Raw genomic sequence first — 23,118 nt, forward strand, 5'->3', positions numbered from 1 at the left:
TTAACTGTGACGTTTCAGTTTTCGTCCACGTTGGCCGCACATGCGCAGAAAGCCCCGTCACCTGCTGGAAATCAGAGGCGAACAAGGAAGTCTAGCACCGAGAACTGGATGTCAGTTTAAAAAACTAAATACATCTCCGCCGGATAGAGGTCATCTACTCGCCAGTTGTTTGCTACATTGGCGTGACAAGATGTTCAAAAAACTTAAGCAGAGAATAAACGAGGAGCAGTCACCGCAGAGGAATGCGCAGTCACCACAGCAGGCCCAGGTTGGTTGTTGTGTGTTGCTGAGAGCTAACTAGCTAAGCTTACCTCTGTTTACATAGAAGAGATAGCTGCTGTTTGGCAGAAGTTATCGTTCATGTTTCAAAAACGATTGTTCTGCATTATATTACTGACATAACTTATTTAGATGTCAACTTTTCTTAACTTGTTTTGTCAGTTGGATCTTTTGCTTTATTCCAAACTTTAATTCCAAGCTAGGTCACTTAGCTATTTAAGTTAGCTGTCATCAGCTGCTGCTGGTAAGGTGCGTTCACAGAAAATTTGAAAACTGGTAAATCTCGTTGTCCCAGGTAGAAATCAACCATGAACTTCACTGTAGCCTAAACACTAGCCAGAGATCTTGCTATCCACACTGAAACAACACGGGCGTATCCTTTTTATATTGCTGGCATAGGCTGCAAGTGGATGTCAGCTGGTAGCTTTATTTGGCACATGTAAATCCTGTCAGTGACAAAAGCTTGCCACCCTAGTACATGAGAACAACAGATCAAAGACACTTGCGCACATGCAAATATGAATGATTTTTTTACTTTAAATTCCAATATAATTAATATAATTAATAGTTCTGCTGGGTGGGTTCAGCCTGTCCTTGTTGTCAGTGTATTGCATATGTTATATTTTGAATTACTGCTGTTCTGTTGTAATTTGAGCGCTAAGAAATAGGAATTTGATTTTGATATTGATTTTGTCAATCAATATGACGGTGTTGTTTAACCTATTTTGGAACTGTAAAAGTCCTATTTGGCTTTTATTTTTGAAATTGTTGGAAAAAGTTGCTTCAGATGTAAAAAAAAAATAAAATCAAAATAAAAAAAATAGACCTTTTTAAAAGTGTACAACATCTCTTGAGTTGCCTTTTGTGTGGAGCAAACTTGTATTAGTGGGTTTTTTTTGTTTGTTTTTTTGTTTATTTGTTTGTGTTTGCAGTTTATGGCATCCATTGTCATCCGTCAAAACCAGCATGTTAAACTCATTGGGTTCAGTGGCGAAGATTGACAAAGAGTGGGGTACAGAGATGAGAAGTTACATTAGGCAAATGGCAACATTATAGTGGTCCATCAAATGATTGCATGTCATGGAACCAAAACACTTGAAATTTTTAAAATCTTATCAGAATGAGAAAGAAGAGCATAGTTATGGTTGTGAGTGCTTTGTGTTTTGTTTTGATACAAACATTGATTGCTTTATTAATGTTAACAGATGGGCAGTGGAGAACGGCGCAGCAGCCAGACCCTCGCGTTTCAGCAGGACGGCACACCCTCTCCCAGTGACAGAGAGGTGAGCACGGTGTCGGCCTGTGATAGATATGTGTTTAATATCTTTGTTTTCAAAACTGCAGCCTGCACAGATGTCATGTTCTCTCTCCAGCTTCTCTCTTCTACTTTGCAACACAAAATATCGGTGCTTAAAAATCTGTCATGTGTTTTGTTGTGCTTAATGCTCCACCAATAACAAACCGGTGCCTTTTTGATTGCTGCCTCGAGTGAGAGTAAATCAGTGATCAAGTAGTGCTTTCAGGTTTCAAAAAGAGTGTAGGCTGTTATTTTTCACAACTCATCATTTATGAGTACTCTCTAATGAATTTGAAATATTTTCAACTGTCTGTCCCAGTTGTTCAAAGACACATATTATTCCCTGAGCACATCTCCTGAGTGGTAGCTGTTCCATTACTTCAGCCAATAGCAGATGACAGTCCATCGCCACAGAGTCTTTAACATTTCATGAGAACACATGAGCCAGAATAACATTGTGATAGCTAATGTTGTAGAGCAATCAGCACTGTGATCTTATTACATACAGGTATGTTCTGTTGAGTTTTCCCTTCATTTAACTGCACATATTATCTCTTCGGGCAAAGAAATAAAGATTCAGATTAGCTTCAGTTCATGACATTTTTGATGCTTATCTTTAAGAGCATTGGTCTCCTTATTATGTGGTCTTTTGTTAAAAAACTTTGTAACATTAATGAAGCATCACTTGATGTATATGCACAATAGCTCATTTAATGACGCAATATAAGTTATTTTTCTTCATTATACAGTAACTGCTTTGCACTGGTAAGGAGACACTAGTAAGGGCATTTTTACTGTGGTGAGCAGACCATATTTCGGCATGTTCGTGAATAATTGATGCGCTTTCCCCTCATTGTGTTTTTCTGTCTCGGGTGATTTGTGGAATATTTTCCTCTAGTGGATGTGGGCAAGTGTATGCAAGACTTCTTTGATTCGTTAGACATAAGTAGACCGACATTGATGAACTGACCATGACTGTAAGAGTGATGATGCAGCATTTTGTTAATAATGTGTTTTAGAGTGTAGATATGGATGTTTACAGTGTTGGCAGATCACAAACTGGAATAGTGACAGTGTTCCTTTAGTCAAGTATCTACACTCCTCAGGTTTCTCTGCTCTACTTTCTCCCCCATCCTTTGAAAACACAGGTGTGTTGTTGTAACTTGGACTCATGTGCCCTCAGCCTAGAAGCTTTTTATCATCGCAGCACCTTTTTTCACCTCACAAATCATCAACACTTTGACAACTCTGAAAGAATTGATTTGATTATTAGAGGCAGATTTAACTCCTCTTCAACAACACAAGTCTACATGCAGAGGTGTCAAACTGTTTTTCATAACATTAATGTTGATTGAGTGTTTCACTTTCCCATTTTTTCTTATTTTTCTTCCTATTCCATGTAGTTTGTCTCTCTCTCTCTTTCTCCCCATCCATCCCAGTCTCTCTTCTGGACTATCTGGCTAGACACTCCCTCCGGCGCTATTTCACACTCATGGTGTTGTTTTTCTCATTGCTCTCTGTGTTCCTCTCCTTTCCCCACCTTTCGTCCCGTTACTGCACTGACGGCGTCAGATGCTGGCCGGGATGATAGCAGAGCCCGCTTTTCTCTCTGAATATACTATCTTTGCTCTGGACCATTCAAAACGACCCCAAACGGCCCAGGTAGCCAGTGTGGTGAGTTTATCCTCACTTCCTGTCTCTTCCTCCTCATCTTTCTCCTCACCGTCCTCCTCCTCCTCCTCCTCTTGCCCCGTTCCTTCCTCCTGTCTCCGTGCCTTCGGGGAATCGATAGGTGACTGTGGCCCAAGTAGGGACAGCTTGTTCCCTGCTTTCTCTCTCCCGTTTCCTTTGGATTTAGCAACAAGAAGGCATCTCATGTCTAGGCCTACCCTGCATCTTCTGGGAGTTGTGGTTTACATTGTGGGATAGAAGCTTGTGTGCATTCTGCTGTATGTTATCTAAGTTTATTGCCCTACCCTTCAGTTCCTCCATCTGTCGCAGGATTGAATTTTGCCCCCTTGTCTTTAGGTACCCTGAGTTGCTTGCTTTATAGACCCTCAGCACCCTGTTATGTTGCCTGACGGCCTTTGTCCCTTTTCCCCACAAGTCTGTTTATTTGGAGAGTTGACATGTTTATTTTCCAAACTATGGACGTCCCTTTTCAGCAGTTTAATTGTCAAATTGCGTGTAACTCTTCCAAGTAAACAAACAGACCAGAGCACCATTGTAGATATTTTAAGAGGACTGGAGGAAAACAGAATTTGAAACAACCAAGTATTCACCGTTTGTGATGCAGGTTACATTCATTTTACTTCCATTTTGTATGTTCCTTCAAATGTATAAGACATATTTGATGTAGCCTGTAATGTTTTATGTAAATAGATAATTTTATTTCAGTACTAACTAACATTGTTTTATTTGCCATAACTGTAATGTACATCTTATTTTGAAACTCTAATGTTAAATGCTGATTTAGGTTCAAGCTGTTTATAGTTTAGTATAAACAGTTAGTATTGTTATAATTCATATGTGGTACTTTATTTTAACATACAGTTTGACATTGATCGGGTTAGGGGTAACATCATTAACTTGGTCCATGTGTGACACAAGTAAGAGCATACTGATAAAGTAATTAAATCAATGTTTGGGTCTTGAATACTGTAGTTAGCCTAAATTTTTTCTTCTTTTGTTGTGACTTCTGTTGTAAGTAATGACTGTACGGCTGTAGAGATCAGTGAATTATTGCACTACAAATGTGGAGAGTCTGAATGTGTTGCTGCGACTGATACACAGTAACTGGTGCATTATTGTCACTCGTGATGAACCACGAATATCTTAAATCCATTACCGTTTCTTTGTCACGTTCATCTACATCTTCTTGACATCCAATCAACACATCCTCATAAAATTGTTAATTTTGTTGATTTGTATGTTTTGTTTTGAAGATGCAAGCTATATTTGTTCTTTTGACCAGTTGAACATATTCAAGGAGTCTTTCTGTTTCTTGGAGTTGTATTTCTGTTGGTGCTTGATAAAGGTAGACATAAAAGTCGTAAGTCGTAATTGCTGTTGTGAGTCGCAGCATTTTGGATTCAGAACCACTTTGAATTTAGTCAATCACTTGCTGTCTGTGAGGGAAGCAGAGTGACATGTAGTACACAGAATATTCAAGTCTTGGTTTACTGTTGGCAAAGGTGATGAGCATGTACTTGGAATAAGACATGTAGTGAAAGAAGTCTTTAAGAGTTTTTAAATTTTGTCCCTGTGTATTCATACAAACCTGTGGGAATTGGTTTGTAAAGAGTTCTCTTACAAACTCTGACTTTAATCGGTCAGTCTTAACCCTTCTACTGTAGATACTTAGAGTAAAGTTATGGTTTGCTTTATGTTCATTTATCTCTGTTGACCTCAACACAAGCACATATTCACACAGCCCATATAGTAGAAGAATAAAGATACGTTTAATTATTTAGTTTTATACCTTACCATTTTTTCACCTAAAAAAAACCCAGAACAGATTAAAAAAAAAAAAAAAGGTTAAATATTTAGGGAATCCAAAACATCCACTGAAACAGATCCTGGAAGAGACAACCGTCAGGTTTCCACAAGAAACAGGACAGAATGCTTTGCACAGTAATCCAGAGGCAGGAGTAGCTCGGAGCCGGACATGGGAGGAGAAAATTTGCTCACTCTGATCCTGCTTCTAACAAGTCCACTAAACCAACTAAGCTGCTTAATGTTCACTTACCTCAATTATGGCTCTCTTGTGCTCTTGTAATACAGCCGCACGCGGCACTGCCAAGCATCTTTGAGTCAAATACGAGCTCTCCTACTTGTCTTTAACTGTCTGTTTGTTCTGACCTCATGGCTGTTCTGTAGAGTCTAGTTTCAACACTTTTTGTTTAATATACTGTAGAGATGCCTTCTGTTATGTATTTAACCCCTCTGTTTTTTCCAAGTTGCATGAGGGTACCCATTGCCCCTGCATTGCTCCCAGCAGTACTAATATTGCTCCCTCCAGAGTAATCAGGGAGAGCCATGCTGGGTGTGGATGACTAACTGGCCCAGGAGAAGTTCACTGGCACAGTTTTTCTTTCTCTCATAATGTCATTTTATCTGCAGAGTGCCCTTAAAGGTCCAGCAAGATCTCCCAGAGGCAGCATAAATGGGGATGGAAGTGTTTCTCCTCATGTATGTTGATTTTCTTCCTCTTTGGTCTTTGATGTGTTAATGTCATAACACTGTCACTCATTCTTTGACATGTTTTAAAATGAGCTTGTCATGCAGTTCCTTGTTCCTACCAACAGAAAGAGGAGACGCAGTCATTTGCCCAGAAACTGCAGTTGAAAGTTCCTTCAATGGAGTCGTTGATTCGTGGCGGTGCCAGTCGGGCAGAAAACCTGTTCCGCTCTCCCTCTAAAGAAAACCTGGTCCGAAGTCCATCGCGTGACTCACTGACACCTTTGGGAGAAAATGAGTCTCCAGGCGCCCCCTCATATGATCCCCCCTCAGATATTGAGAGTGAAGCTGAGGAGCTACCAGGGAGTGCAGAGTCCCTTTCCAAAGAGCAGCTGTTGCACCGACTGCTGAGAGTAGAGAGGAGTCTGGGGAAGTACAGGGGGAAGTACTCCGAGGTGAGAGCCACACAGAGTGGAGCCATACAAGCCTTTAACTAGAGTTGCTTTAATGTTTACTTATTCATGATTTTCTTCTTTTACTCACCTCTGCCTCTTAACCCTGCAGCTGGTTACTGCATACCGAACAGTTCAGCGAGATAAAGAAAAAACGCAGGTAAGTTATTCTAACTACGATGTTAACTAATATTTTATCTCCGTTATTTTTCTCCCAGGGGGCATTTTTGTGGAAAAAATGTAACATCCTGACCTGATCAGATGCTCATTTCTTTTCTCCCTCCCTTCAGGCCATCTTGAGTCAAAGTCAAGATAAAGCTCTTCGCAGGATTGGGGAGCTGCGGGAGGTATGGCTACATGTGATGAATGTTGTTGTCTCTAAAGGTCAATATCTGTCTTCCCTTTTTGAATGAAGATTTTCCTATGAGTGAACACAGTTAATGATTTCTAGGAGCTTCAAATGGACCAGCAGGCCAAGAAACACCTACAGGACGAGTTTGATGCTGCACTGGAGGAGAAAGATCAGATGATCACTGTACTCCAAACACAGGTGGCACACAGTGCAGCAGTAGCTTTCCAAACCTTTACAAAAGCTTGCAAGCCAGCAAAGTAAGACTTGATGTCCAACAGAAATTTGGTCTTCATTTTCTCATATTAGAGAAATGTTCGAATATGACTTGAAGAAGGCACAATAGCCTGAATCACATAAGTATATTTTACTGAAAATCAAAAATACATTGAGTGGTTGCCGTTGGTTCAACCTACAATCAATGGTCATGTGTTCATATACAGTACGCTGATGTACTTTGAATAAACAAGACTGCTTAACAAAGCATTAGAAAGGAAATAAAGAAGTTAATTAACTAAAAGGCAACTATTAAATGTGGCAGCAGTTTCTGTTAAATCATAAACAGGATTTAATTTAATATTGTTCTTTGTTGTGAGGTAATAACTTCTACCTGCTTGGGCCATTGTCCTTCACATGCACTATTTTCAAAACAATAAAATAAACATACAAACACTAAAGAAGTCAAATTATATATAGAAAATGCCATATTTGCATCTTTAACCCAAGCAGTCAGAGGTTTATTTCACTGACTGATTTTTGCTTTTTCTAACAGGTTGCTCTGTTGAAGAAACGAGTCAAAGGTCAAGTGTCTGACGGTTCTTTGCCACCAGAAGTTGATGTCCCTAAACCTGAAGATGCTTCAGACTCTTCTCCACAGAGTCCTTTGAAAGAGGAAGGAATAGAGCCTGAAGTCAGTGAGGGTAAGCAGACTTGTATTATATATTGTATGTTACAGTTGGGAATGACAGCAAAACATTAAGTTATTGTCCATGAAAGATATCTGAGAAACATTTCAATAGATAATTTTTTACATGTGCATTTTATTTTCTGAGCAGGAGAGGGCAACAGTGATCCAACCAAACTGATGGAGGCTCTGCAGAAGAGAGTGAAGAGGCAGGAAAACCTGCTGCAGAAGTGCAAAGAAGTGATGCGTACGCACAAGGAGCGAAGCGCCCAGCTGGCCACTGAGAATGAAACTCTGCAGGAGCAGCTGCAGGAGAGACTGCAGGAGCTGGAGAAGATAAAGGTTGGCAAACCTGCGGTTAATGGCAGTGATGCTGCAGTGTTGCCCAGGGTCATACAGAAATATTTCTTATACATTTTTGGTAATATTTGCTTATACACGTGATCAGGTTCTCATTAAGGTAAGTATAAAGTAACCATGTATTTCAAAGCAATTTCCTGAGGACAGCTGCTTGCTAAATTGATGTGTGGTGGTAAACTGTAATTACGAGGAGGTTTGATTAAATGGGGCTGGACTGAGATGCAAAAAATGACTGGACAGCTATGTTTAGGGTAATGTAAAAAATGTAGTCTGGTGATTATATGACTCCCTTATATCAGTGACACAGTGGTTTGCTGTGGTTCTCAGAGTCTGAACATCCAACATCCAGGATGAGGGTTCATGTCAGTGTGACATGACTGAGCTATTGTTTTCATTGATTTCAGAACATTTAGCTTCAGTGGTATGATCAGTTTGTTTATCATTGCTCTGATGTTTTGCAGCAACTGATAACAGATGTTTGTTGTTACAAAGCCACTGTGATAATACACAGCTTGTCTGTGGCTCTATGTGGATTGACTTGTGTTGAATTTGCACTCTGTTTAGGAAAAGGGACTTTCCTGTGTCAGGAAAAGCAGAGGTTAACAGGCGTTTAGTCTTCATAAGCAGCGTGAAGGTATCCTGGAGCTGCTGGACAGGCTGTGTTCATCCCCTCTCTCAGACAAATTTTCCGTAAAACAGACCATGACTCTCTACGATTCAGCTCAGGGATTTTAAAATGTTCTATTTACAGCCTGGTTGACAAAATATTGTGTGCTTTTTTTTTTTGCATATTTGCAGTAAAATTATACATTTTTAACATTTTTTTTATTATTAATGTCAATCCAGAGACTGCATAGATGATCATGCCTTGTCATATCCACAGATCAAGCAAGCGGGAAATATAGTCAGCCCAGCATTTCCTGTTCAGCAACCACTGGTTACACAGTGGTGGCACAAATACATAGCTACTACATGCCACTACAGCTGAACTAGGCTATAATTTCGGTCGACTTGTTGGTGTAACTGGGTGTGTGTACAAAGTCTGGTTATTTGGCTTGTGGGTGAGGCATCCTGGGTGGTGCAGCAAATTCATTCTCATTTTGGAAATTATCTGACCAAAGCATGTACAGGAGTCGCAACCTCAGAAATGACCCTGTGTAATGTGGGGTATAGGATTGTATTGACAGTTGGACATATGTGACATTCTCATTTGTTCTTATGTGAATTGTTTTATGTTTATAGGAACTACACACAGCAGAAAAGACTAAGCTGATCACTCAGCTGCGTGATGCCAAGAACCTCATTGAACAGCTGGAGCAAGACAAGGTGGGTGAGACGTTTTTTAAGTTGTAATCACATCTTGATTGAAAGTCCTGTAGATTCAGTTGTACTAGACAACCAGGCATGTTTTTCACTCTTCCATGTAAAGAACCCAGACACCTTAAAGTCCACATCGTTCCTCTTGAACTTTGACCCCTCTAGCTTTGCAGTTCATGAGATCTGCATGAGGAATGCTGAAAGCGCTTAATGTCAAAAACAATTACACACACAGGGCTTGACTTACGGTGTACAATACAGAGAGACTTATCAAATCAACATCAATATCAATCTCAGCTTCAATCTATCTGCTCAAACCGCTAAGTTACAGAAAAGTTGATTTTCTTTAATGGACTTTCAGGGAATGGTCATTGCTGAGACAAAGCGCCAGATGCATGAAACACTTGAAATGAAAGAAGATGAGATTGCACAGCTGCGCTCCAGGCTTCAGCAGGCTACTGCCCAAAAAGAAGAATTACAGGACCAGAAAGAAAAGGCTGAGAAATCAGGTGAGTGGACCTCTGAACATGTGCAGAAAAAAAATGCCTTTTCTAGATATGTTAATGATACATTTACATTTTTTTCCCCCAAAGCATTTGAGGAACTTGAACGGGCACTGGGTGTAGCTCAGAGAGCAGAGGAGGCCCGAAAACAGCTGCAGGTTCAGCTGGAGGAGCAAGTGAAAGAAGTTGAAAGGGCCAGTGAAGAAGAGAGGAAGAGTCTGCAGCAGGAATTGACGCGAGTAAAACAGGAGGTTGTCACCATCATGAAGGTCAGAACTTGACTTCTGCCAGATGCTTGTGCATTTATTTTCCTTTTGAGCAAATCATACGTGTATTAACATTACTGGTATTACCCTGTGAGTTGGCTGTTCCTTTAAACATTTTTTTTTATTACTATTATTACTATTGATAGAAATCATCAGAGGAAACGGTGGCCAATCTGGAAAAACTCCACAGTGAAGCTTTGGCTGCTAAAGAGGAAGAGATAAGCGCCAGAATCAACAAAGCTGTGGTATGTGCCTCCATAAGGCCTCCATTCATTTAATTTCACAACTTAATCAAGTAAATTAAATTGAAGCACAACCACTTTTACGTTTTGATTTTTACAATGTCTGTGTTTGTTTTATATTTAGGAGCAATGCAAAGAGGAGTTTGCTCAGTTAGTCAAAGAGCGAGAACAGCAAGCTTCTCTGGCACTGGAGGATGTAGAGTTACAGAAGACAGCTGTTAGGACAGATGCTGATAACAGGGTTAAAGAGATACAGTTGGAGCTGGAGGCTGCAAGAACTGTGAGTGGTTTTTTTGTTTGTTTGTTTATTTTTTGCTTTGTTTAACTGTGCTTTCTTGGATAGTATTGAACCTAGATTTCAGTGTGAAGTCATTAACTGTGGCAAATTTGTAGAGTGATCTCACAACCTGCATGTGTCTAATTGCAGAGAATAATGGAGCTGGAGAGCTCTCTGGGGAAGATCTCGCAAGATGAATTAAGTTTGTCCCAACTTTCCAGTCAGTTGGATGAGCTGAAGGATAAACATAAAGATCAAATCTCTGCATTAGAGGAAAAGCACCAGGAGGAGCTGGAAAAGCACAAGGGCACCCTAACCCAGCAGCATAATGCTGCTCTTGAGGATCTCAAGGAAAAACACCGAGTTGAGCTGGAGACCCTTCTGAAAGATAAAGAACTGCAGTTCCAAGCACATGTTGAAGACATGAACCAGAAAACTTTAGAGAAGCTGGCTGCAAAGCAAACAGAACTAGAGGCAGTTTCCACTGAACTTTCTGAGGCTCTAAAGAATCAAAAGCTTGTGGAGGAGAAGTTGGTGGCCGCTGAAGATGCGCAACAGTTAGCTCAGCAGGAACATGAGAAGAGCTTTCAAGATCAGGAGGCAAAGCACAATGTAGAACTTGCAAATATTAAACAGGAGCATGAGCAGTCTCTTGGAGATAAAGAGAAAACTCTGCAAGAGGAACTTAAAGCGTTGAAGATTGTTCTGGAAGAAAAGCAAAAGGAAAACGAAGAACACACAGTTAGACATAAAACATTACAAGAGGAATCACAAGAATTAAATGTCAAGGTTAAGAAATTTGAGGAGCTTCAACAGAGTTTATCACAATCCCAGATGGAAAATGAGGGCCTTAAGGAATCTGCTGCACACTTAAGTAAGATCTCAGAGGAGCTTGATCTTTGTAAGAAGGATTTGACAGATTTAAAGCATCAGCTGGAAGTAGCAAAGAGTGACTGTCAGCAGAAAGAGAAGTCACTTCAAGAATTAGAGGACCAATTACATCAGAGCAGAAGAGAGCTGTCCGAACAAGAGAAGTCATTTACTGCAGAGCTGAACACTAAGCAGGAAGAACAAACACGCCTCAAGAGACAGCTGGATGACGAAAAAGCGGCCCATGAGAAGAAGATGAAAACCACTATAGCTGAGATGGACACTAAGCTGAAAACACAGGAAACAAAAATGGAAAAGTTTAAACAGAAGGCCAAAGACATGCATGAGAGCTTTAAGAAAAAGCTTCAGCAGAATGAAGAAAACATGAAAAATGAACTTGCAAAGAAGGAGAAAGAGCTCCAGCAGAAAGAACAGCAAGTTCAGGAGAAAATCGTAGAGATGGCCCAGAAAAGTTCCCAAGGCCTCAGCAGTGCACTGTCGGAGCTACAAGCCAATCACAAAGAAGAACTGGAGAAATTACTTGGTGCCCACAAGCAGGAGATTGAGGTGCTGGAGCGTCGTTGGCAGGAGAGGTTAGGACAACAGGAGGAAGAATTAACAGAGAGACACTCGCACATACTACAGGAGAAGGCTCAGGAGCTGGAGGACATTTCTCTGCAACTTAGCAAAGGCAAAGAGGAGAATGAGCAAGTGTTGTGTGAGATGAAGAGTTTGAAGGAAGACCTGGTGATTCGAGAAACCACGGTGCAGAAGCTGCAAGAAGAGCTTAATGAAGCGGCAGTTAAGCTTGAAAGTTTGTCCCAGGCGGAGGCGTTGCTCAAAGAGCAAATGGAGTCAGTGGAGAGGAACCTTAACCAGGCTATGAATGAGAGGAACTCCCTCCAGGACCAGCTTAATGCGACAAATGAAGAGAACAGAGACAAGTTAAAGATCTTGTCGGATAAGTTGGAGGAAACAGAGACGCAGCTCAAAGCACTAGAAGGGTCCAGATCTAAGGAGAGTGAGGAGTTTCAGAATAAATTTGAGGAAAATGTCATTCACCTACAAGCCGTTATCAGTACTAAAGAAGAAAAAATTTGCACTTTAGAGGAGACTCTCCGTCAGCAGACGGAAGAGAATAAGAATCTATGCATTTCATTAGAACAGATGACTGCTCAGGTAAATGCTCAAACAGAGCATGTCAAAGCCTTAACACATGACAACGAGAATCATTCTCAGTCTCTCAGTGAGAAAGTTCATAAAATTGAAGAGCTGACTGAAGCAAACAAAATCATATCAGAGAGTATGAAAGCAAATGATTCGCATATCAGTAACTTGGAAGGCATGATCACTGACTTGAAAAATCAGCTCGCAAGTAGCATAAAAGAGAAGGAGGAAGCCATAAATCAGCTGAAAACGCAGTATGCAGAGGAGAGACAACAGGTTGCAGAGACGATTGAGAGATTAGAGCAGGAGAGAAAATCTGCCTTAGAGCAGGCGGATGTACTCAGGACCAGTATGTCTGAGTATGAGAACAAAGCAAAGACCCAGCTGACCCAGAATGACAACACTATCACATCTTTACAGACCAGGCTTGAAGAGCTTGAGCGAGAAATCTCTGAAAAGAGTGAAGCACTACAAAGACTGACTGCAAGTATTGACAATCAGGCCATCAGTAAGTCCGAGATGGACCAAGTGTTGAATGAGAAAGAGCAGAAGCTCAGCGGACTTACCTCAGAGCTGGAGAGTTGCATCAATCAACTTGGTGAGCTTCAGGAGCAGTTAGCCTTAAAGACAAGAGAGTGTGAACAGCTCGCAGCTGACCTCAAGCAGCAACACAGCATCAGGGAGAATGAAAAGAGAGAGTTAGTAGAGCAGCTGCAGCAGACCCAGATGCAGTGTGCTCAAAACAGTAATTTGGAGCAGGAGATGGTAGAAAAACTCCGCTTCCTTGAGGAAGAGAATCAAAAGTGTAAAGACAAGCTTGAGAGTCAAAGGGAGGAGTTTGAAAAGATGAAAGATGAGATTATTAAGAGCAAAGAGGAGAGTCTGAAGGCAACTGAAGAGAAGTTGTCTGCTGATAGTGCTCGAAAAGTATCAGAGCTGAAGAAGAAAGCTGAGCAGAAAATCGGTCAGATTAAGAAACAGCTAACCTTGCAGCTTGAGGAAAAAGAGCAGATGATCAGTGCTCTTCAGACCAGCCTGGATGAGATGAAGAGTAAAGAAACGTCCAGCGAACAGCATGCAGAAACGTTAGAGGAAAAAACAAAAGCACTTGAGGACTCTCTCGACAAGCTGAAGGAGGAGCAGGTGAAGCAACTTGAACAGGTTCTGAGTAATGAGAGGCTTGAGAAAGAAAAGTCTTTGGAGGAGCTGAAAAACGCATACGAAGAGAAGCTGTCCTCACTTCAGAGGGATGTAGCACACCAAGAGGAGCTCAAAGAAACTGAATCAGCGCTACGCGAAATTGAAGCAAAGCTGAAAGAAGCAGAAGAGCAGAATGGAAACCTTGTCAAAGAAATAAATAGATTAAAAGAAGAAATACGTGAGAAAGACGCTCAGATCGATCAACATCAGGCGATGCAGGTCCAGTATTCATCACGGCCTGGGGCTGAGGTGATGGTGGAACGTAGCAGCATGCAGCAAACTGAGAGCACGATGGAAAACCACTCTCCACTGGACGAAGTGGACAGTGATTCTGTAGAGTCTCTCAAGAACAGTATGAGTCAGGTGAAGAATGAGAAAGAGAAAATTCAGAAGGACTTTACCAGGCTACAGAAAGACATACGAATATTGAGGAAGGAGCATGAGCAGGACCTAGAACATATGAAGAAAGAGTTGTTGGAGGAAAATGAGAAAAAGCTAAAGTAAGTTTATGAAGCTGATAATAATTCAAAATAAAGAATTGAGGCTCTTGTCTGTAAATCTCTTGGCACGTGCTTGTCCTGTCTGCACAAATTTAACACGTTTCATTTTCTGTCTGCTCTAACAGACTGGATATGGAAGATCTGGAAATGAAGCACAATTCTGCTATCAAGCAGTTAATGAGGGAATTCAACACACAAATGGCGCTGAAAGAGAAGGAGCTCGACACAGCAGTGAAGGAGACCATCGGTGAGGCAGAATAAAATCATTTTCCCTTCATCCGGTTAAACTGACAAGATCAACAGCTGTGTTGTAGAACATGGGAAACAGCTGATTAAATAATTAGCTTTTGCTGTGGTGAAATCATTACGCTCTATTTATACCTTAAAATGGAAATTCTTAACTACATGGAAACATGGGTGGAACAAAATTAACAGGTCATAGCATTTGGAAATAGTGCGTCTGAATTGCCATGTTTCTTTGTTTCCTCCATGGTTAAATCATGTTACTTCCCAGATGGAAAGTGAATTTGGTTATTTTATTTGCTACTTGCTGCTTTCCCTCTCCTCAAACACAGTGAAGGCCCAGGATGTGGAAGCAGATCTCATCAGTAGTCACCGTGAAGAAGTCAGTCAGCTGAGGAAGCTGGTTGCCCAGAAGGAGGACGATTTGCACAGAACTGTTCAGAAATATGAACAGATTATACAGGTATTATAAAAAGATGGAGTTTAAAAACATTTGGCCTAAAATAAAACTCCATTTTATATGAGATCAACCACATCCACAGTTTAGGTGGGTGGGGTTGGCAGATACTCATCAAGCAGTGATCTGCAATATTTATTAACAGATGTACCAATCGCAGTCCTGTGAGATGAATTCAAGTACACCTGCAATGATATAATCCATCAAATGTGTTCACTGAGCCTAAAATACATATATAAAGGTGGATATAATAGTATCTTTCAGTCATTTATCAGTTACCTAAGGTAACTATTTATAATAGTTACTCATTATTTTTAGCTCTTTCAACAGTTCTGTCCATTATTGTTAGCTAGCTGACCATTTCAGCAGTTTGCCCTTCTCACCTTTTTCAGTTACTTCTTTTTATCACCTTTAAATTAAGTAACTGATTCAGCTATTAGCTTTTTCATCCAAGTATCCATTACCTTTACTGATTTCAATCATCTACCCATTATAGTTTGATAACTATTCAACCGGTTATTCGCTACATTTTTAATTTGTGAGGTCTTTTGCTAAGTAGGTTCACACCATTGTTTTGGGGGTTATAGCTGATTTTAATATGTGGTTATGTTTTTCTACTTATTAATTATACTTCTCCACAGTGTTTCCACACTCTGGAATTGCCAAAAAACCTAACATGATTATCAATCAGTCCCAGAATGATATATATTTAGAACCCACTGCAAAGGAGTCTTGAATAACAGTCAGTAACTGAAATGAAATTGTATCCTTTACTGTCTCCAAACATAATTAGGGGTGGGAGGTCTAAAAGACAGGGGCTTGAGCAAGTGACTTGACCAACATACTTGAGTTGTGATGCCGAGATGAAACATAGGAAATGACTCAGCCGTCGTTGTTGTGCTCTTTTGTTTCTTTCTTGTCTCCCAGAGTCGAGAGGAGGAGATGGGAGACAGAGTGTGGCAGGTCCAAAAGGAACTGGAGGAGTTGCAAGGAAGGAGCTGTGGCGCTAATGAGGTACACACATTCACCAGGTCATCAAACCTCTGCGATCGGTGTCACAACTGGTTGATATATTGAGAAAATGTTTCCGTTTACACAGATGTAGAAACACGTACCTGCAGCTATTACAGTCCATTACATACGAGACTGGAGGTTTAGATTAATTTATATGGTGATTCTGCTGAATTCATAAGTCACGTCACAATGGCTGCATTAAATCACTTCTTTCAGCTCGCTCTCCTGCTCCTCTGGGAACAGTCTGGAGTCTGATGGAAGCATTACTAGTTTTGATTGACAGCCTAATCCAGATGCAATTTTGTGTCTGTGCCTTATTTTTTGAAAGTTCATATCCAGGTTAAACAGACTTAACAGTTATCTTTTCCTTTGTCTTGACTTTTCTTTTGTCTTGCTTGGTAATTGAAGGATTCCGTCTAAGAGCTCAGGGACAATTTTCTTTGGTACTTTGCTCTGATCAGTGTCTCACCCCAGTCTTGTGGCTGCTCTCCAAAGCACGCCGGATCCTGTGAAGCTTGTTTGAATCACCCAGGAATGTTTCTCTTTGAGAAACAGAAATTGTGAGGCAGCAGCCAGCCTCAATCCCTGTTCTCAATTAACATCATATGAGGTGATTCTAAGCCTCAGATTTATACTACAGTAATACTCACATGCGAGATGTGCATGTTGGAAAAGAGTCATCTAGGACGAGTGTACTCCAGGGAGACGTTTGACCCAGATGTTGAGGTGTCATGAGACCCCTTCACTGATTCTTCTACCTTTACACTGTGTCCAGATGCACACAAACACAAAGAATTACACTGCTCTCTCTGATGCATTTTTCCCTGGTGAGGTAATAATTTTATGGGTGGATTGTATGGGTTTAGGCTCAGGGAGGCCTTTCCTTGCTACGGGCCTCACTAACCATTCTTCATTTTGACAGTGGGTCAGTGTGTCCAGCAGACCAGCACTCTCTTAGAAGTACAAGTTCAGTTAGGTTTGTGTGTGTGTAGTAACGGAGTGTTAGTTAATCGTATTTAATCTCTCTGTACTTTTTTCTTCCACCTCTTTGTGGCTCCCAAACAGATCAGAAAGTATATAGTTTAATTTGAAAGAAATGCAAAATATTTCCAAAAAAGGCTGTTAAATACATGCTAGTGGGATCAGTTTGTTGGTTTTAGTCTTTTCAAGAGATTTGTTGACGAAAATGAAAAAGATAAAGGCCATTACAGGTAAAAATGCCAGTTTATTCATACAGTGTTTTCTTATGCCATTAGTGATTAAATGTGCATATTATTATTTTTAATCTTTTAGTACCTGTGTGTCTTTTTTAAATTTTTGTTTTTTTTAATTCTATGCTAACACACGCTGTCTTCCCTTTTTGTTATTTACTTGGCCACAGATGAGCACAGAAGAACTGCAGGTATGTTTGCTGGTTCCAGTCTCACTGGTTTCACTGTTTCTTGGATTTACATCTTTTAAGGCCGTTAACACTCTAAATAACATTTCGATTCTCACTGGCATACATATTCTGTCCTTCACTACCACAGGCTCAGCTGGCGGAGAAGACGACTTTGCTGAGCGAGGCTCGGCTGAAGGAGCAGGGCTTTGTTGAGAGGGTGAGTGTCCAGGCTGTGTGTGTGCTCTTCACTGGGGGCAAGTGAACATTAAATCCCATGCAGTGTATTCCCAGGATTCTTTGGCCTCCAGCAAGAGAAGCTACTGCTCTCCTGCTGCATCAACTTAATTACACAGCACATCTGTTTACATTTGGTTTTAACCCTATAAACAATCAGAGCAACGCCTCCCACAGTTTTTCTCACACACATGGCCATAAACATTCCCCGAGGATGATCAACAAAATGCAGTATTTACGTCTAATGCAACAATTAAGCTAATGCTTAGAGTTAACCCACTGGGGTCAAGTAGCTTTTTTTAAAATATCATTAATTTGTGCATGTTTGTGTGTTTCTCAACGGTAGATTCACTCGCTTGAGGATAAGATTAAATGTTTCCACCGAAGCACTGTTGTAACTCATCTCGGGAGCACATTCAAAGGTAATGTTAACACCATGAATCACTTAGTTCTGCTTCTTGAGCCAATTTCCTTGAAAATGCAAAATGCCTGAACACATGCAATGTGATGGGAAACTGTAGACTAAACTATATGCACTATAAGACAGGTTAACTAACTTTTACACTGTGCTAGACATTTTTAACACAAATATAATGATATATTGTATTAACAAATGAATGTTATAGTTATTTTCCAAGGAGCCTTGCTGCTCTGTAGGATTTCAGAGCTTTGACACAATGCCAGTCATCTGCCAGCCCACGGGTCTCCGGGACAAGACATGTGATAGTGTGTGGTCTGGTTCAACTTTTGAGGACATTTTGGCCCGTGAGCATGATTTTAGGCTTACCGGTTAAGTTTAGATCTGCGGTTATCATTAGGGTTTAAGGTTAGAGTAAGGGTTTGGGTTAGTCATTTAACCACTGTGGTTAGGGTTAGGATAAGCCTCTAGGTGCTGACTGTAAGTCGAAGCAGTATCCTCAAGCATATCGTAAAGTGAACACGATGTGTGTGTGAGAGAGTGTATGTAGAGCCATAGGGGAGATTGCGTGAATTCTCGTCTCCTCTTAGACCTTCCCTGCTGGTGTAATAAAGAGAGTCTGCTGTCAGAACGGGGGCGGTGAAGAAGCCATCCTCGGCTTTAATGGGTTTTGCAGACTGTGGTCTTTAAGGTTTTCTGCACAGGACCCTGCAGCATGCAGAATTTTACTTCCCAAACCCTGTTCTTTCAGTACAAATACTATATCCAACCTCATGCCTACTCTGTCCTGTGTTTGGACTTACGGGTGAAAGTGTCTTCAGCTCATTATGAATCTGTTGAGCCGATGTAAATCGCATCTTTGATTTCGGGTAGAAGGGCTGATCAAAAGTCAGTTGATCTCTGGGTTCACGTCTGTAGTCCTCTGATTGGTGGGGTGTTAGGCTCAGCTGGGGCAACACGGGGTCAGCAGGACAAAGGCTGTGTGATTTATTGGTGACCCGGTGCTTCATGCAAGAGATCAAAGAGTTGTTTGCACTCTATCCCCTTTTCCTGCCGTCTGATTGCGCAGTCTGTCTTGGCACGTGCATTTGGATATTGGTGTCGTCTGAATGATTATTCCAGATAAGCAGAGAGCAAGTGGGTGTTGTGCAGTATGAAAGACCCGGTGGGGATATTTTAATGGCAGAAGCAGTAGTGCAAGTGTTACCAGCCCCCTTCATGCTGCAGCACAGTTTCCCATTCATAGTTTTTGGAGGGATAATGGTGTTATAGCTTTGGGCAGAGAGGTAAAACTTACAGTATTAAATGTGCTTATGCTAAGCCTTGTCATCCTTTCCTGCATTTGTAATTGGTGCTTAATTTGAACCCGTACCCGTGCAGAAAGTGGCTCTGCAGCACAAACATTATTGGCATTGTTGTATGCTAGTTTTATGTGAAAACAAGACAAAGAAACATAAACACTGTACATTTATAAAACACATTTTAATGGTTTTTACATGTTTTTACAAGTGCATCCTGACTGAAATCTTATACCACAAATTTAAGTTTAAATTTTAGCACAAATTTAGCACATTAGTAGCACCTGACAGCTTTACTATTTAGAAGTCTCATTCTTCATGAAACATGAAATGAATATGAGAATTTATTATCAAGGTCTTACTCACCTATGCGCTGTGGTGTGACTGAGCAGATGTTAGATGGTTAATTGGCTTTTTCTGTTTGATTTCACAGATCCTGGATTCAACAGCAGCGATGCCCTCTCAGAAGCCACTGAGATGGAGTACCTGAGGAAGGTGCTGTTTGAATACATGATGGGACGGGAAACAAAAGTATGCTTTTTTTCTGACATTGCATGATTGCTTATATGATTACATTTTCTGTGTTCTTACTTCCAGTTCTCTGATATTTCTGAATGTCAGACATTAAGTATCTGTATTCATCTTCATACTAGTTGCTTGATTGTAAAAAGCACAGCAACAACAATGGAGGTTAAGTCCTTGGGGCCTATTCTGATCACACAAACAAAGAGCTGTAGATCTGTAGATCTTCAGTGCACAGACTGTGTGTGCATGTCCAGGGCACTCCTGCTGTGTCAGTTCAGGTGTGTGTAGCAAAGTGCATAAAGGCTGGGTGGAGGTTAATGTAGATCAGAGAGTGTGGTGACTAATAAATACACTCTCAGCCAGTCACATCACTGGTCTCTGAAACTGCTTAGCCAATCAGTGACATATGACAGCGACAGTTATAAGATACCCATGTGATGTGTGTGAGGTGTGTGTGAGTTCATTCTGTAGCAGCCCTTTGTCATTTGCATGTAATTAAATCACAGCGGAAAGCCTTGTGTAACGGCCCTGCACATCAGATGCTGTAGATTTAACTCACGTGTTCTGCTGCCTTTGGGGTGTAATGAACTGATGAAGCTTTTCATACCGTATAAATCTTTGACATACTGTAATAATCACGCATGTTGATTTATAGATAAATTCCAGTTGCTTTACTGATGTTCCTTTAACCACATTATTTCTGTATGTCTTTAGTTAAAATAGTTTATTTACATTTTAAGCATTATTGTGATAAGTTTTCATTTTACTGTTCTTGACAAAAAAATCACCAAAATGCCAGCAGTGTGACGTTAGGGCAGAATCAGAGCCCTGCTTGCACTGGTTGTTTCGCCACCATGAAAATATATTCCCATGATCTAATCATTCTTCCCCCTGACATGTTGTCATTTCTAAATATGTTAGTCTGTGGTCAATAAACTAAACCAAATATTTAAAAACCTCCACACTGGAATATGAATGGATGATATCTGAGAGTCCGTCCATCCCAGTTTCTCTGGTGGAGTACCCACTGAAATCCATCTGCCACACAGAACTTTCAGGATGCCGTATAAAAAAACATCCAGCCTTACTGGGTGAAATTAGTAGTGATCTGTCTAAGTAAACGTGCTGTTGACCTGGTCCTAAAGTCAGTGGGATTTTCCCAGCTCCTCAGCAAACAATTAGTCTTTATGGCAGTGAGGCAGACCTCCCCTGTGTGGAAGATATTCCCCCAGGCTGCCTGCTAGAACGTACATCTTGCATGACGCAGATTTGCCATTTAAAGATACGCTGGTCTTGTTAGTTGTGCGGTTAGGTTTCCTACACACCAACCCTGTTTCTGATTATCCTTTGTGTTTATGGGGAAATGCATTAACCCTGGCAGATAGACCCGGAGTTGATTTTTGGTTGTGTTGAGCTTGAATTGTCTCGAATGATGGTGTCAAAGGTATCAGGTTAGTTCCTCTGGTCTCTGTGAGAAGTAATACAGATGAAGAATGCATTGAAAGTGAAGTTCAGGGCTTCTTTGTCTTCTTTTTTTTTTTAAATGCTGCACGCTTTATGTATTTATTTGTTTGCAGACGATGGCCAAAGTGATTACCTCCATGCTCAAGTTTCCTCCAGACCAAGCTCAAAAGGTTTTGGAAAAAGAAGACTCAAAAACTATTGTAAGCGTCTGTTTACTTGCTGAGGAAACTTTCACCTAAGTTCACCTCAGTTCTCTTGCAATTAAAAACATATGACTGCAACTCTCCACTGATTAAATGCATGATTAATTGAATTCATTTCATGTGTGTCTTCACAGCCCTGGTTACGATGAGTGTCTGAATGATTCGTGTACTTTTGGATGAAAATCTGCTGCTGCTGCTGAAGGGGATGACTGCCATGGATTCAATGAAGCCCTTCTCTGGTTTTTTCATGTCATTTTAATGCATATGTATGTTTGGGTGTTTGCATGTGTTTGAGCACATGCTGGGACATAGGTGTGTGTGTGTGTGCGTGTGTGGTGCAGTATGTGTGAATCTGTGTAAAGGTATGAGGGAATTAGAGAATATGCCAGAAACACAAATCTTCCATGAATCCTAAAATTACATTTGTTAATTTATATGTTTTAGATTGAGTCAATTATTTTCTTTTTATTTTAGAGTGTGTTTATACAGATTGGCTTGTGCAATAAATGATATCATTATCATGTACTGACGCTGACATGTCAGTTGATTTTTAGGTTACTGTGTTGTGCTGCTGTCTGAATCACTTCCTGTGTAAAAGTGTAAACGACCCTTTAACTGTGCACTCGCGCCACATGACGATATATTGCCCTCTGGACCTTGTTTGTTTAACACAGCTTTTCTATGCTTTATATTTTGTCACTGAGTCTGACATAGAAACACAAAACAAACTGTAAATTGTACTCTAATAAGTAAACCTGTACTATAGGGCACTATATGACTTGCTATACATTTTCAGATTAACGGATTAAATCTTATTTACAGAAGACCTTCTGTCACTCCTGTATCCTTATTATCATACAGTATCTCACTTGTTAAATCCAATAGCTTATCTCATTAGCTGGTGTTACATTGTTAAGCCTGTCTAGCAGAGGATAAAGTATGATAACATCCTGTTGAAATGGACATGTGGAATGCAGACATCACAACAAACATGAGTTTGAAGGATCCCGTTGGTCTTGGGTCACATACTTCAGCAAGGTTAACTTTTGTTTGACCTTTATTTCTGTCCTCTGTGACTGTAAACTGGTTGTGATGTCACAGAATCATGTTTGTGTGTCATAAACCTCTGATGTGCACAGAGAAACTTTCAGTGTCCAACTCTGCGCATCCATCATCACACAAACAATCGTGTGAATTAACAAAAAAAGCAAAACAAAAAAAACTAACCAGTTACTTTATGTTCAGAAACAGAGCTGAACAGACTGGTGTTTTGCTCAGATTGTTGGCAGGCTCTGTGCTTGGATTAGTACATGAGTGCATGGCACAGTCTGCCACGGGCGGACTGCTCTTTGTTTCAAGTGGACAGAGAGAGACCACATCAAAGGGCTGTCTTGAGTGGGTTTTTATTTGGTAAAATTCTACAACAGATGCCCTCTTATCTCACATCGCTTCCTTATACTGAGAATTTGCATATCTGATTTAAACTCCTGCGGTCTTGAATGAGTTTAAATCAAAAATCGCTCACTAAAACGAGAAGGGGTTGAATGTGAAAATGAAGATGTTCCTCGGTTCATTTTGAGCAGTGAACGTTAGGTGGCAGCAGTGCGCCCTCATCGCTCAGTTTAGGTGAGCAGAGCCCCTGAAGTCCACGGGTGAAACGTGATGCTTTGCGCCTCAAAACCATCCGCGTCTCTCCATGAGCGCGATACCCGTGTCAGC

At 40.7% G+C, this 23,118-nt stretch overlaps 1 protein-coding gene across 3 annotated transcripts; it reads left to right on the forward strand.

The window, feature by feature from the left end:
- Nucleotides 1–39: 39 nt before the first annotated feature.
- On the forward strand, nucleotides 40–22,225 carry golga4 (golgin A4). Of its 3 annotated transcripts, XM_046402038.1 has the most exons (25): nucleotides 40–268; nucleotides 1,485–1,562; nucleotides 3,149–3,250; nucleotides 5,699–5,767; nucleotides 5,884–6,210; nucleotides 6,320–6,367; nucleotides 6,498–6,554; nucleotides 6,659–6,757; nucleotides 7,329–7,476; nucleotides 7,612–7,802; nucleotides 9,063–9,146; nucleotides 9,499–9,646; nucleotides 9,731–9,909; nucleotides 10,053–10,151; nucleotides 10,273–10,428; nucleotides 10,576–14,162; nucleotides 14,288–14,409; nucleotides 14,738–14,868; nucleotides 15,790–15,876; nucleotides 17,258–17,278; nucleotides 17,406–17,474; nucleotides 17,838–17,913; nucleotides 19,641–19,738; nucleotides 21,310–21,396; nucleotides 21,534–22,225. In XM_046402038.1, exons 1-25 carry the CDS (start codon nucleotides 41–43, stop codon nucleotides 21,546–21,548), a joined length of 6,306 nt encoding a protein of 2,101 aa, XP_046257994.1. In that variant the 5' UTR covers nucleotide 40; the 3' UTR covers nucleotides 21,549–22,225. The 3 variants fall into 3 exon arrangements, with proteins under 3 accessions (XP_046257994.1, XP_046257995.1, XP_046257997.1); XM_046402039.1 differs by lacking the exon at nucleotides 3,149–3,250; XM_046402041.1 differs by lacking the exons at nucleotides 3,149–3,250; nucleotides 5,699–5,767.
- Nucleotides 22,226–23,118: the final 893 nt, after the last annotated feature.

The sequence above is a fragment of the Scatophagus argus genome, chromosome 10 (genome assembly GCF_020382885.2).
Source record: "Scatophagus argus isolate fScaArg1 chromosome 10, fScaArg1.pri, whole genome shotgun sequence".
In the NCBI taxonomy this organism is placed as follows: domain Eukaryota; kingdom Metazoa; phylum Chordata; class Actinopteri; family Scatophagidae; genus Scatophagus; species Scatophagus argus.